Source organism: Echinococcus granulosus (assembly GCF_000524195.1).
Source record: "Echinococcus granulosus chromosome Unknown EG_S00017, whole genome shotgun sequence".
NCBI classification, from domain to species: Eukaryota; Metazoa; Platyhelminthes; class Cestoda; order Cyclophyllidea; family Taeniidae; genus Echinococcus; species Echinococcus granulosus.
In genome coordinates, this window is record NW_020170397.1 from 782,538 (window position 1) to 796,401 (window position 13,864).

At 42.7% G+C, this 13,864-nt stretch overlaps 2 protein-coding genes across 2 annotated transcripts; one reads left to right on the forward strand and one right to left on the reverse strand. All coding sequences in view use genetic code 11, as the record gives it.

Moving 5' to 3' along the window:
* Positions 1 to 134: 134 nt before the first annotated feature.
* Positions 135 to 5,259, reverse strand: EGR_03355 (DNA ligase; the record flags this gene model as incomplete). The annotated part of the gene is made up of 14 exons (XM_024492604.1): positions 135 to 308; positions 389 to 586; positions 621 to 773; positions 855 to 937; positions 1,126 to 1,157; positions 1,319 to 1,423; positions 2,186 to 2,301; positions 2,670 to 2,948; positions 3,546 to 4,049; positions 4,106 to 4,207; positions 4,247 to 4,574; positions 4,616 to 4,684; positions 4,870 to 4,954; positions 5,157 to 5,259. 14 exons carry the CDS (start codon positions 5,257 to 5,259, stop codon positions 135 to 137), a joined length of 2,331 nt encoding a protein of 776 aa, XP_024353005.1.
* Positions 5,260 to 6,131: 872 nt separating this feature from the next.
* EGR_03356 (Geranylgeranyl pyrophosphate synthase) lies at positions 6,132 to 12,972 on the forward strand (the record flags this gene model as incomplete). The annotated part of the gene is made up of 15 exons (XM_024492605.1): positions 6,132 to 6,238; positions 6,932 to 7,095; positions 7,338 to 7,439; positions 7,480 to 7,540; positions 7,614 to 7,692; positions 7,988 to 8,205; positions 9,120 to 9,189; positions 10,188 to 10,253; positions 10,566 to 10,891; positions 10,974 to 11,016; positions 11,092 to 11,195; positions 11,275 to 11,374; positions 11,951 to 12,027; positions 12,728 to 12,914; positions 12,943 to 12,972. The coding sequence occupies 15 exons, from the start codon at positions 6,132 to 6,134 to the stop codon at positions 12,970 to 12,972; spliced, it is 1,734 nt and encodes a 577-aa protein (XP_024353006.1).
* Positions 12,973 to 13,864: the final 892 nt, after the last annotated feature.

A 13,864-nucleotide genomic window follows, 5' to 3' on the forward strand; every position in this document is an offset into this window, starting at 1 on the left:
GAAAGTGAGTGATGGGAAACATAAATTCATGCATTTATAAGTATGTATAATAAAATAAAGATGGTATTAAAAAAGTCCATTTATACTAACCACATGAACGCACGCATAAAGTGGATGGGTGGCTACATGAAAAGTTAATAAAAGCCCTCCTCATTCGCCTCGTCCGGCTTATCCGCATTTTTGATCTGCTCCTGATCGCGGTACATCTCGTACACTTGTGCTGCTGTGGTCGCCTCCTCAGGTTTCTTGTCCTCACGAACGCGCAGGAAACGCGGGAAGCGCAAAGAGAGGCCCTTTTCTGGGTCCGCCTACATAAGTCAGACGCAAACACACGTTGTAAGGACCAAGGCGGGGGTGTGAAATTGGATGATAGAATAAAGCAATTTACCATTCCCGCGGCAGCCTTGTGAGCTGGAGAAATACTGATATCCGCTGCCTTCACCTCCCACACCTGAACAGGCTCAAACCAGTGGTCGGGTTCCAGATTCTTGGTGTATTGGTAGTAGGTCTTGGCTGAGGGAATTATATGGTCCTTGTAAAAGTCTGACAGATTCGCCAGGTCCTCGTCTTTCAGACCGGTACCGACCTATCAAATGAGGATCACGTGAGCGGAGACCCACCTTACAAATAGTTTGATATTCCTCGTCATCCGGGTTGTAGCAGGCGAGTAGGAAGCCACCGTAGCGACCGGTTCGCTTCCCAGTGCCATGGAAACCACCAATTACGACTAAATCGAGGGTGTCACCAACACCTTCGAGGTAGTCCTTCTTGAGCTTAAAAGTAGAGAAGTAAACCTCAGTTATTTGAGACTCAAAGTGCCTCATGGACAGATGAACTCATCAAAGCCTACTCACCTTCAGCCAGTTTCGCGAACGTTTGGCAATTTCATAGGTGGCGTCTCTATCCAGTGTCTTCAACATTAAACCCTCACAATTTCCTAGGTAAAAAGTGGATGGAAAAACTAAGTTAAGTAAGCCATGTCAGAGAGGGGATACTGACAGTAAAAGCATCTAATCTGCGCAAAAAGTTAATTCCCAATCTAGCCACCAGTCGAATTCACTAAAAGAGCAGTTTGCAAATTAATGCAGTTTTGGGTAAAGGGACGTAGGCCCATAAGTAAGGTACCGCTAACATAATGGTGACGCAAAATCTTGGGTCTATATCAGAGGTTATGTGCGCAAAAAATGTAAATCTAGGGGTAAAGAATCCGATCATAGAAAGCGACTCCCAGAATCAAGATCCTCTTAAAAGATTCCATTTGAGATGACAAAGAGATAACCGCAGGACTTGATGAAAATGCGGTAGAGACAAAAAGAACCTGCCTTTGATCGATTCATCCATAAAGCGTGCAATCTTGTCCGTGTCGGAGCTGTCTAGGAAAGTGGCAAGCATAAATTTTCCGGGAAGTGTCGGAAAAACAAGTCTGAAAAAAACAGGCAAATAAGAGACGGTGACTTTAAACCCCTCAATCTACAAGTCTGCAGTACAATAAGAGCAAAAAGCACAAAAGAACCCCACTGATTTAAATAACAAGTAAAAGGAATAAGGGATTGAACGTTAATATAGGTGTGTATTAAGCGTTTCCAGTAAGCTAAATATTGAAGACCCCAACTGCTGCCTTGCATTTCATTAAATTGGCAAAACGTGTGGCTTGAAGGTGCACTTCTTCAACAAAATGAGAGACACATTACAAGTGGTGAAAAGAGTACTTCAAACATGGAAAAAGAAGGTAATACACAAATCATGATAATTTTAGCTGCACTAGTCGCAGTGTATTATCTCTTAATGTCCATGAACGATAATGATTATATTTAACATACTCAGGCAAGTGGATAGAAACCCATTCGCCTAACATCATATTAAGTGTTAAAATGAATAGTAAATTAATAGAACCAAGCCCCCAGGATTATTTGCTGTTGTGACAACTACCTTGACAGAGGGCTCCTACACAAATAACCAATCAAGAAACAAACAACAAATATCCTGGTAACATAAGTGGCGTTAGTCAATCAATCCAAGAGGTGGTTTATAGTAAACTAGACTACGTATCCTTGGGCAAAATAGGCACAGCACAATCAGAATAATTAATTTTCCAGAATTTTAGATCACCTCCATTCATAAAAATGCCTTAACGCAATCCGATCCGTGCAAGGGAAGTAAGCATTTTTTAGGCAAGGAAACGTACCTTAGGAGTTCCCGCCTCTTTCGGAAGGGCTGTTCGGTGAGAGATACCCCATTCAAATAGAGCAGGTCGAAGGCGTAGATACAAACACGAACCTTCACATCTTCCTCCTGAACGTCCTACAAGGGTGGGTGGGTGGGGGTAGGAATTAAGCGCACACTACGTAGTGATAAATGCAGTTTCTATTTAGTGCACAAAACCTAATTAAATCACATATTCAAAGGCAAAAAATCAAACGAATAAAAGAGTAGAATGTCAAAATAGGCTACCCCAAAATTGCCAAACAATTTGTTATTTTTAAGATAGTTTATCTGGAATCGAAGTCCACAGCGAAACTAGAATATTGGCGTGAAAAGTACACCAACAAAACGGAAATTTCAAGCTACATTTTCCAAGATGGCACTGTTTTGACACCATGCGGCGACTTGACCCAAATCAGAGCAGGAGATGAACAAATACGAGAGGCAAAATTCCTTTCACAACGCACCTTGCGCTTTCGCGTGCTAAGAACCTGGAATGGAAGAATTTGCGCGGCATCAACATCCCAGGCCACAGCCTCCGAGTCCAAAATGAAGGTAGTCAAGGAGGAGTTCTCCTCGTGAGCCGTGGTGTCGATGGAGCCGAGCAGTTTGCAGGCCTCGTCGGTTAGTTTGGCATTTTTGAGAACACTGTCCACCAGACTGTTCACGATATCCGGGTACTTGGAGGTCGTATCCTCCTGGTTGCGCGAGTAGACCCGGACGCTACCATCCAGCAAGAGGTGAACCTAATAGGTAAGCGTATACAGCGTACATTATGGAGAAATCAACAGTTAAGGCATATATTTGCGGCGATTAAGTAATGGTACAGATAGCAAACAATCGAAGGCACAGATTTCAGGTGTGAAAAAGGGATTCGATAGACTCAAAATACATTCGCATTAATATAAAATGAAACTTAGTGAATCAGAGTTATTTGCATTAGCATTATCAAAATCACTTAGGCGGTACACATGGAGACTACCATGGGAAAATAACAATAGGTGATGTGGTCACTTCCGCCAATAAACACCACGAGCACTTTTCCATAATTAGCTTCAAAACCGATTACCATCTGCAGATGAGAATAACCTTCATTATAAAAAGGAATACATCTAAAAGTTGGATAACTCCAGTGAATTCGTTTTCCATCTTCGACTTGCAATAAAGTCTAAAAGATACATAACGTAAAAACTTGAGAAAGGACTCATCATCAGTAGGCGCTAAGTAATGTCTAGGATAAAAAACTATTTTATCATTCTATCATCAATGTGTGCGCTCAGAGGTCCCCCTAAAAAAATAACCGTATAGTTCACCAATGTGAACTAGATGATATCGAAGCCTACTTGGGCGCGCTCTCCATCATACTTGTACTCGCACGTGAAGTCGGCCTGATCAAAGCGTTTGAAGACTTCAGTGACCCCGTGGGTGGGGTGCGCCAGCATGGGTCGAATAGGAATACCCGGGATGATGCAGCACCGCTTGTGCACATCGTCCGGTCCATCCTCCAGAAGGCTGTGGACAATCTTTTCATAGTTGGGACACTGTGCGTAGGCCTGTTTCACGTGCCCCACCACCACTTCGCAATAGGCTTTCCAGGCTTCCGCGCCGCCTCTTGCCCCCAAACTGGTGTTCAAAACATTCGCGGTTAGAGGCTGGCCGTCAGCTAGTAGGGCCTGAACCGAGTGGAAAGGAGTCAGTGCCACCGCTTGACCCAACGCGGCCAGCACAGACTGTTCAGCCAAACCGATGCGTAGTTTGCCCTGGAGGCTCCGGATAAGGTACTTCGCCTCGGATTCACGACATGCAACCAGAAGACTCTGAATTAACTTCACCTTCTTTGTCTGGGACTAAAATACGAAAAAACGGTGAAGTAAAAGAAGACCGCGTGTTCAAGAAAACTTACCGCATTCCCGACCATGAAGGCGACCTCTTTCAGTCGTTCAAACACCTGTTGCAGTGTTAATGGTTTTGGTTTGAACATAGTCTGCTGGCGCGATTTAATAGCCTAAAGAGAAGGTGTTTTCCGACAGAGGTAGCAGCGTACCTCAGCCACGGCTCCAAGGTCGCCAAGGCGGTTGAGTTCCGATTTGATCCGAATATTACTAGCACCTAAAGAAACTTGGAGAATGTGGGCTGTGTTACCTGTAGTAAGAGTGAGCGCTTTGATGAGAAGGCTTTCACCGATGCCCAGCTCTAAACCCTCATAGGAGGGACCAAGCCGATTGATAGACATATAAATGCAAATAGGCAGCTCCTTAGGGGAGAGAACACCCACGGAACGGTAAAAATTTGACAAAACTTCGATTATCTTGAGGCGACTCGAAATGCCTTCAATGCACTCAAGCGTCTTTGCAAATGCAATATAAGGGACGCTGAAGGAAAGGACACTCCATGAAATTGAATGACTACATACGGTTCATTGAGTCGCCAGCAGGCATCTTTCACAGGATCAAAGGACTCCTTGGAGGGATCGAAGTCTTCACTGTTAGAAGCAAATGTATTAAGAAAAGACTAACGTTGATGAATGACCAGCATTTAAATCTAGATGCGTTATGTGAGGCAACCAAAGTGATTGCATACCATTCTTAGATGCATTCGAAGCTGAGAGCTCGAGTTTTGGAGATTCTTTCAAAACTGTGGAACCAGTGGAAAAAAAGTCCAACTTACTAGTTGTGGATTCCATCTTTGTGATCGATACATCTCTGCGTTTCCTTAACGGAGGAGAGTTTTTCAATTTGACCGATGAATGTTTCTGCAAGGAGAATCAGTCTCAAATGAACAGTCAACAATACTTAATTGTTGACAAAATTATAGGCGCTTTAAATCACTGTTTGATGCAGATATCACTTTAAAATATGATGCACATTTGGAAACCAACCTCTATTCTATCTATTTGAGATTGCCGATCCGACGACATACTTTTGCCTAGAAAATATGAAGAAAGAGAATATTACCTTCAACAACTACTTTGTCAGTGCAGTCCTGATTACTAGTTTCCTTTAGTATTTCCCGATGGCAATCAGAATTGGAGGCTTCTGACTTTGAGGGACTACCCATTTTTGAAGATGCTAAAGAAGAGTAGGAATTTTAGATCAACTACATTGTGAGTTCTCAAGAGAATCATCGCTTTCCGAAAGCACACGTCTTTTCTTCCTCTGCTTTGAAGACGGTGAGGGGGACGCATGTTGCAATCTAAACTTAACAGTACAAAAGACAATATAAACTATACGTCTCATCTGATCTAGTGGAAAAATATGACCTAAAGATGTGAGAAGTAAGTCAAAACTACTGTATAGATCTCTGGGGCATTGAATTACACAGAAATACTGCACTCCTTGAGGATGATACACGAAACAGACGGGCGATGCAGAAGGATAGTGAGCAAATGGGCGTCAGATGGCCCACAAGCATTCAAAAGAGTGCGTACCCGGTTCATGATCATATATCTTGAATTGAACAAATAAAGAGTGCGAGCACTCAGTACAAATATTTCAAAGAATGTAAAAATTTCGGGTTTCCACACCCGCCCAGTGACTACCTATATCTGGCTGATATCTCCTAACGCTTTAATAGCTGCACATGATACACACCTTTAGAAAGCAATCCATTATTTACGTTTGTTATGCAAACTTTGATTCCACCAGTCATCTGTTTGCTCCTAATCTTCTACGTGAACGCATTAAGAACACAACAGACATTTTCCTGAAATTGATTGTTTGAACAGTCTATTACAGCTTCTCGCTTTTCAAATTGTCCTGCCACACTTTGATAGGCGGCTTGATCCGTTTGGTGTTCATTCTTGCCGTCCACGTCCCCATTCATGGAATACAGTCAAGGGTTTGATAAAGACAATGTAGGGCGTTTATTTTTAATAGCTTCAGGTTATACTTGCCCCGTTTATCTACCTTACGCAAAACTCTGGTAAAGGGATGCGAAAAAAGTTAATAAAGGCTTTTAACTGGTGGTTGAATATCGATCAGGAGAAGTTAGATATTCTGGAAGAGATAATCGAAACACTTCATAATGCGAGCCTAATGTGAGTCACCATTCTATGCCTGTCTCCGTATCGGATTCGGTTTACTTAATATATTAATAAGTGACCTTAATAAGATTCAATGCTCATGCACTTCATTAATCAAACCTGCTCAGTTTCATATTTTTTCTGTAGTCTTACTTGCTTCCGTTAAGACGTTACTGGATCGGCTCTGTGTATATTTAATGAAAAGTTTTAAGGTCCAGTTTCTGATAGCTTCCATATGTATAATACATCCGGTCTCCTAAAACGGAGGCTTCCTATTGAGTTTTAATTCGTAGAATTACTAATTATGCATATTTCTTGTCAATTTATCAACCCATTTATCATTCCGTGCTAAATAGCGACTGTCATTTAAATGGCTTGGATTAAAAATAAACATTACACTTGTTGTGATGACTGTAAAGCATTGCCTGTATTCTGATGATTGCTGTTTTTATCAACGATATTATTGGGCAGGGAAGACTTATTTTGGGGCACTTTTCCTGTGTGTGTAATCTGTGTACTAATTCTGCAGACTCTACTCAACTTTGGTGATACATTTAAACTTCTGGAAGTTTATATTGTTCATTATAATGTTATTCATCAACTCCAGTTGAGTGGCAAACTGGTTGAAAATTGCCATTTATCACTTATTCTTTTACCATTTCTTAAAATTTTAAAGTGCCTAAATGTGGCAAATGTGATCACTTGCAGAATCGATGATATAGAGGACAGTTCCGATCGTCGGCGAGGTAAACCCTCCGCACACATGCTTTTCGGCGTCCCCTTGTCGATAAACGCCGCCAACTACGCATATTTCATCGCGTTGGAAAAGGCTCTTACTCTCAAACATCCAGATGTTCCGAAAATCTTCGCTGGTATGCATCGCATCGAATATTTCTTGGTCGGATAGCCACCTATCCACGCATTTCGTGCCCCCAGTATGCAATGGTATCCATGCTGCATCCTTGTTCGTACTATTATTCATGACTCACCTGTGCTGCTTTAAAATGTAATTTTTTTTCGTTACAATCCCCATTTACCTCTACATTGACTGCAGTATGATTCAATTTCCCTCACTTGCGTTTAAACGCATATTGTTCCTCTCTCATTGACGCAGAACAAATGGTCAATCTTCACCGTGGCCAAGGTTTGGACATCTACTGGCGATGCTCGCTCAAGTGTCCCTCTGAGGAGGAGTACAAGGACATGGTCATACGAAGTAGGCTTCCCCATTCCCTTTACCGCCTTGTCTTGCACAGAAACTGGTGGCCTCTTCGGTATGGCTGTAAACTTCATGCAACTCTTCTCTGCTAACACCACGTAGGCACCACTATAATTATCATCTTACTAGTTCGATACCTCTTCCTTTCTAACTAGTAATTGGTTTTTTTAGCGACTACAAACCACTTCTGGATGCACTCGGCCTGTGGTTTCAAATTCGTGATGATTTTGCTAACCTTGTGGATACCTCTGTAAGTTGGTTGCCGTCGTGAACCCAAGCCAACGTTCTGTATACATTTGCAAATGTGACTTGGGAACAGAATCCCGTTCTCTCCATTGATATGCCTCACTTCTAAGATTGCGTGCTATGTTGTCCTTTCTGCGCTTAGTTTTTACTGATCCTTTGTTCCTATCCGCCTCTGATATAAATCTGGAGGAAAAATTTCAATCTGCCTGAGGGATTGACGCCCTTCTGGTGTGTTTGTAATACTTTAATTGTAATAATCCTAAGAGATTAGTATATACGTTGTTACTGATGCCGCTCAGTACCACGAGGCGAAGGACTTTGCGGACGACCTAACGGAGGGCAAGTTCAGCTTCCCAGTGGTGCACGCGATCAACAGCTTCCCTGACGACCACCAGGTGATGGCCATTCTGCGCCAGCGCACCTCCAATCGCGCCGTGAAGGAGCACTGCATTCAACACCTCCGCAAACTCGGCTCCCTTGCCCACACTGCGCGCACCCTCATCCGACTGGAGCTGGAGTTAGTTGGTCGCCTCACTGGCACCTTTTTGCATAGCTTTGGAATTTCACTGTTTCACTTAAATAGCGTTAGCTGGCCCTGCTACACAGGACTTTTGTGTACGTTTGCCGCACATATCACTGCATGTTTTGCACGTAAAGGCTTTTCGCTCTAGCATCGTCGACTCCTTTTCTCGATTTATTATGTTGTACGTGAGCATAAGTAACTCGTTTCGGCTGTTGCCTTTTACTGTCACTTAGAAGGGATTTGTACCTCATTGTCTGTTTCGTATCAAAGAAATATCCATCCTCGTAAGGCTATCTACTTCCATGTATCTGTTTTGCAATTTTTTTTTTCAATTGGCGTTGTTAACGTTGATTAATTTTTATTTGAGAAGGTAGTAATTTGGAGAACGATAATGTCTACTCCTTACGAGCTTATACGCTAATGGATCGTTCTCCAAACTCTTACCTTGGCTACTGCCCCTATGAATAGTTAATTTCTCACTTTGTTGTTATCTAGGGCTATCACTGGCTGTATTAATTTAGAAACGACTCAACCACTGTCTCGCGAGCATGTGGTTAAAAGAGATGGTCCTACGAAGATTGCGTTGCCTCAATGGCCTTTTTTTCGAATGGAAGAAATAACTCCCAATTCGAGCTAAAGTGCTCCCAATTTCCCATTATCCCGAAAATCGCCTTCATATCTACTCAAAGTGATCACTGCTTCGACTCACAAAACATTTGATTGGGAGTGAACACAAGCTGTGTTAATTTTTTGTCGGTATCATCAGTATAATTATGGGACGCTTAAAACGTCTTGCTTGCCGCAGATGACTAAATACGCCCAATTACTTCGGTCAATGGATGATATTATGCACTACATAAAATGTAAACTGAATTATCCTTACTTTTACCCTTCTCTATTCTGCCTAGGTGTAGACGCATTGTAGAGGAATTAGGTGGGAATCCGCACGTGATGCTGTTCTTTGAGGAGTACTCGAAGGTCTATAGGGAGCCGGGCTCGTGGGAGCCGAAGCCTCTCCACTTGAACTTGAAAAACGAACGTTCTGCGCTATACAATGGCTTGAATAATGCGGGAATCTGTCCATCCCCCTCCTTCTCCTCTATGGGAGATAATTGAATAGCATCGCTCCCCTCCCTTCCCTTTATCTGTGCTCTTTGTGTTTTTCCTTCATTTTCAGTCCTATTTTATGTATTCTGAAGAGGAAAAAGATATAACAATCGCATTTGCAATCGCAATTTGCATTTTCTTCGATTGACTGTTATCCTTTACTGTGCTTGGGTCTTAGCAAGTGTACAAGTAACACCAGTAGTTGTTTGTTGTAATTCAGTCTTCGAATGTTACATAGACAGCTTATTGTAAAATCAAGGTGGCCTGTAGCGTCCTGCCTGAGGGGGCGTCTGTGAAATCGTTTTACTACCATAATAATATCATGGTTTCATTCACGTGTTTCAGAGCGTTCCAGGCAGCTGTCTTACCATTGTTGCGATTATTTTTAGCTACCTCTGTACTCATGGTTGATTATTAGGCTTAAGTGGAGAATTGCAGATACAATAGCTTCCTTTTCACCATTGTGTGCCCACCCCTAGCGCTAGGAGAACTCTACCTTACTTCGTTGAGTGGAAGCACGATATTGCGCAGCCGCCCTTCTACCCTATCAAGAGCTGCTACTATTTTGAACTGCCACAATCAGGCGTCTAGGCGCGTTTATATACAGCAGGATTCCGTTTCATCTTAACATGCTCAAGGCATGTCTAGGGTCATTTTGGTAAAGCGTCGAACTGTAAAACATGTTATTTTCTCCTGTATATTTGCAAATATTTGAACTCATTGTTGATCCAGTCCATATCATGCATATAAACAAACATTTCCTCTGCCTTTGCTACATTTTTCGCACCGTATCTGTTTTGTAAACGGTATTAAAAGTGGCGAAAGCAGGTGTTCTCGATGAGTGTCGATTGTCTCACTTTTCTCTCAAGGCCTCGGAAGGCAGTGACTCGGAAAAAGCAGAAAAACGTCGCTTTGAGTTACATTACGACTCCCTTGTAAGTTGTTGCCCCTTATTTATCAATTTGTTCTTAAACCCCTTAGATGTGTGTGATTGCAATGCCAAAGGTAGTCTTGTGCGTTTAGAGTTTGCATTCTTGCACTTTCACCATGAATGAATTTTTCCCTGACCTCTCAATGAGGTTACATTTACCACTTTTCTTGTTTTTGAAATAACCCTGCCAGTGGTACATGCTGCGCTGTCAAATTTTGCTGACCATGTGATTTTACCACCACTATTGACTGCTCAACAGTACTTTAGGGTGGGTTGTGAATGTGAATCCGAAACGGGTAGTTTTTGTTGATCCTAGAATGACAGTGGCGAAAAGTCCAACGTTCCCACAGGACTGCAAATGTTCTCAGCCTACCGTCAGGGCATCTTAAACCCAGACATAGTCAGCACACAAGCTGCCGCATCAAAGATGGGAGAAGGGGAAAAGGGGAATGAGCCCACCACCTCCGGTGCAGTGAGGGTTCCCCCCACTTGGTTGAAATCTCGTAGTGTGCTCGGTCGTCTGGCTTCTGGTCACGTTCCTACAATCCCAGGTGTCCCTTCTTCCTCATCTGCCTCGGCCACTTCGATCACGGCTACTCAAAAGATTCCTTACGAGCCTCAGTCAACTCTTACGAAGGCTGGGTAGGTTTCTGTTACTCCTGATATAGTCATGAGCGCAGATATTCATTTTCTCATTAATTTTCGGAGCGTTTTATTGTTTTAGAGTTCCAGTGGACTGCAAAAACTTGCTGGTTAGTCAACGCCAGGTCAGTTGTCTATCTGGATTCAGGAGTGTTTTGATTGCGTTCATTTCTCACAGAAATTTGACATCTGTCTCCTAGAGAGGGAATCCACTCCTGGAATTGATTCGCCACGTTCCTTGGGAGTACGCGGCGATTGAGCCCGACTATGTGTTCGGTCCCAGCCAGTGTGCGTTCTTTCTCAGGTATTCGTGTTTTCATCAGTACTACTACTGCTTCCGTTTCAGTGGTGCTATATTTACCCTTGAATTATTACAATCACAGTCTGCGATATCACAACCTAAACCCGGAGTACATCTTCGAGCGGCTTCAGAAACTCAAGTCCACCTTTCAGCTCATCGTGCTCATTGTGTTAGTCGATGTGGTATGTTTTTTCATCGCTATTCTCATCGTCGTATTTGACTTATATGAAAACTGTCGTCAAAAAGTACGTCAAAAGTACATTTATCATAGCTTACTATCCTCACGCTTCGTACCTCCGTACTATTCGCCTGATAAATTTGGGTCGTGTTAGAAAGGTTGTTTACTTTTCCTGCGTAATGCGTATAAACTTGTTGAGCATTGAATGTTCATTTAATCTATCGAGTCTTCGTTCATCCTGGTTGCATGGATCCAAGTCATAAACTTTGCGCAATCTTTTGTCTCAGTAAAAAAATGAAAGTTAAAGATCTCTACGAATCTTTGTGGGATTTTCCGCATGACAGGAGTGTCGTTGTGCCATCATATGCAGAAAACCATGAGGGTTTACACTGTCGCAATATGGCTAACTGGCATTCAAGCCGTAGTGGCATGCAGGTGTACGAAGACACCACTTTTGGGTTCGCAAAAATGATTACCCCCATCCCTGTTTTCATTCCTGCATCTTAGACACACACAACAAGGCTTTAACCACTGGAACTCTAACAGCGGTTGCTACTTTTTATCCTCCATTTTTTAACAGGACGACGCTCATCATCCTTTGAAGGAGCTGAACAAATTCGGTCTCACACAGAACGTCACAGTACTGCTTGCTTGGAGGTACCTCTAACTTTTTGTCCGCTTATTCTTGTATTGCGAATTTCCTCACCTTTTAAAATATGTGGAAATTACAAGGTTGCCTTGGGAATTGAGTTTAAAAAACCACTTAATCTAGAAATTATAATTCTGATGAAAGATTTCACACTTCTGGTATGTATTTAGCAACTTTCCCATGCTACACTTTGATGTATATTAATGGCTTCACCAGACTGGAACCGAACTGGAACTAATCCCTTTCATCTAAAGTTTGGTGTAAATTCTTTTCCCCTTACCAATTCCATTCACTCTCATGTTGCATAGGGACCAATAGCCTCTTACGTACGAGATGCTCCCAAGTCTCACGTGAATCTTTTTTGGCTTCTTCGCTACTCTTGCGACTCAGTCTGTGTGGCTCTCTCTATTAACTTCTGAAAACACTAAGCGATTTACAAATCTGGAAGTAAGCTTTTAATAGGCTTGTGGCAGGTCCTAGCGACTTATTACTATTGTTGGCGAGGGAAGGATTCCGTACCATCAGCATGGTCATCTGATCGCAGAGGATTGGGAAGTTCTGCACACTTGAAAAATTAACCAATATCATTAGTATACTAGTTTTACTTTACTCTTTCAATAAATGACACAACATTGTGCATAATATTGATGAGGAGGAAGGAAGTGAATCCCAAAGCTGTTTCTTTATGCCGCGCTTTATCTCCTACAGCTTTCTTGAAGCGGCGCGCTACGTAGAGTGCTTTAAAGTGTCAGTGAATAAGCCACCAGAGGAGCTGCAGTCCGAAGCAGCGGTTTCAACGGCGCAGAAAGACCAGTTAACTCTTGCCACCGACTTTTTCACCTCCCTTCGTATCGTCTCGCGGTCGGATGCCGCTGCTCTCCTCTCCCGCTTTCGGGTATGTTGTCTCTCCGCCTCTGTTCAAGGGAGTTTTCAGCACCTTCGCACCGTCATAGAAACCCATGGCTGGGGATATTGACAATATAATCAGTCACGCATGTTCGCTGTGAAAGTTGTAAGGCTTGAAACTTAGATGTTTTCTAATATTTTTCGTACGTAAAGTCATGACACGCTCTACTTGCGATCTTCTCGGTATTTCCGATCAATCGTTGTAGTGGCAGTATCTGGAATAACTCCGCGTATGATTCCGGTGAGTTTCATTGGTACTAGATTCTTCGTTGGGAAACTGCGTTGGCAAATTCTTTTGACAATAGTAGCTAAAAGTTAGACAAGGTCTCATGACGTGTATTTTCTTTCTACTAATCGCATTTCGTGAGGCCATACTCATGAGCAGAAATTTATTAAATAATTTGATAGATCAGGCACCGATCCGAAACTGGAGGGTTAGATGGCGTATTTGGAGTCACACATCCAAGCTTGAGGTCATGACATGGCAGACTGGATTTCTGCATGGCAATCTGCGTAGTTCGAACCAAAACAGGTCAAGTCGTGCCATTTTAGTGTTCAGTTTCTGTTCACAACCCTGATGTCACAGTTGGGGTTTTCTCAGGCCAGCCTCTCTGCTCACTGATTCTCAACTCTCAACAACACATCAAATCCAGATTCTTCTTGTCCATGGACAAAAAAACGCAACAGACCCCCGGTGTATGTCACACAACCCAGTAGACTATTTAGTTCAGCCTTAATAGAGTTGGTCTGCATCATGATAAACTATGCATCGAAAGATGGATTTTGTTGGTCTTCACAAGTCTTCTTATTCCATGCTAAGGCATTAGCACGCCCTCTGTCGCCCTTTCACCACCCAGTCGAAATGGCGGTTTAAATGGATGCGAAGTGATGTTTGTGTGTGTGTGTGTGTGTGTGTGTGTGTGTGTGTGTAGTAGGAAA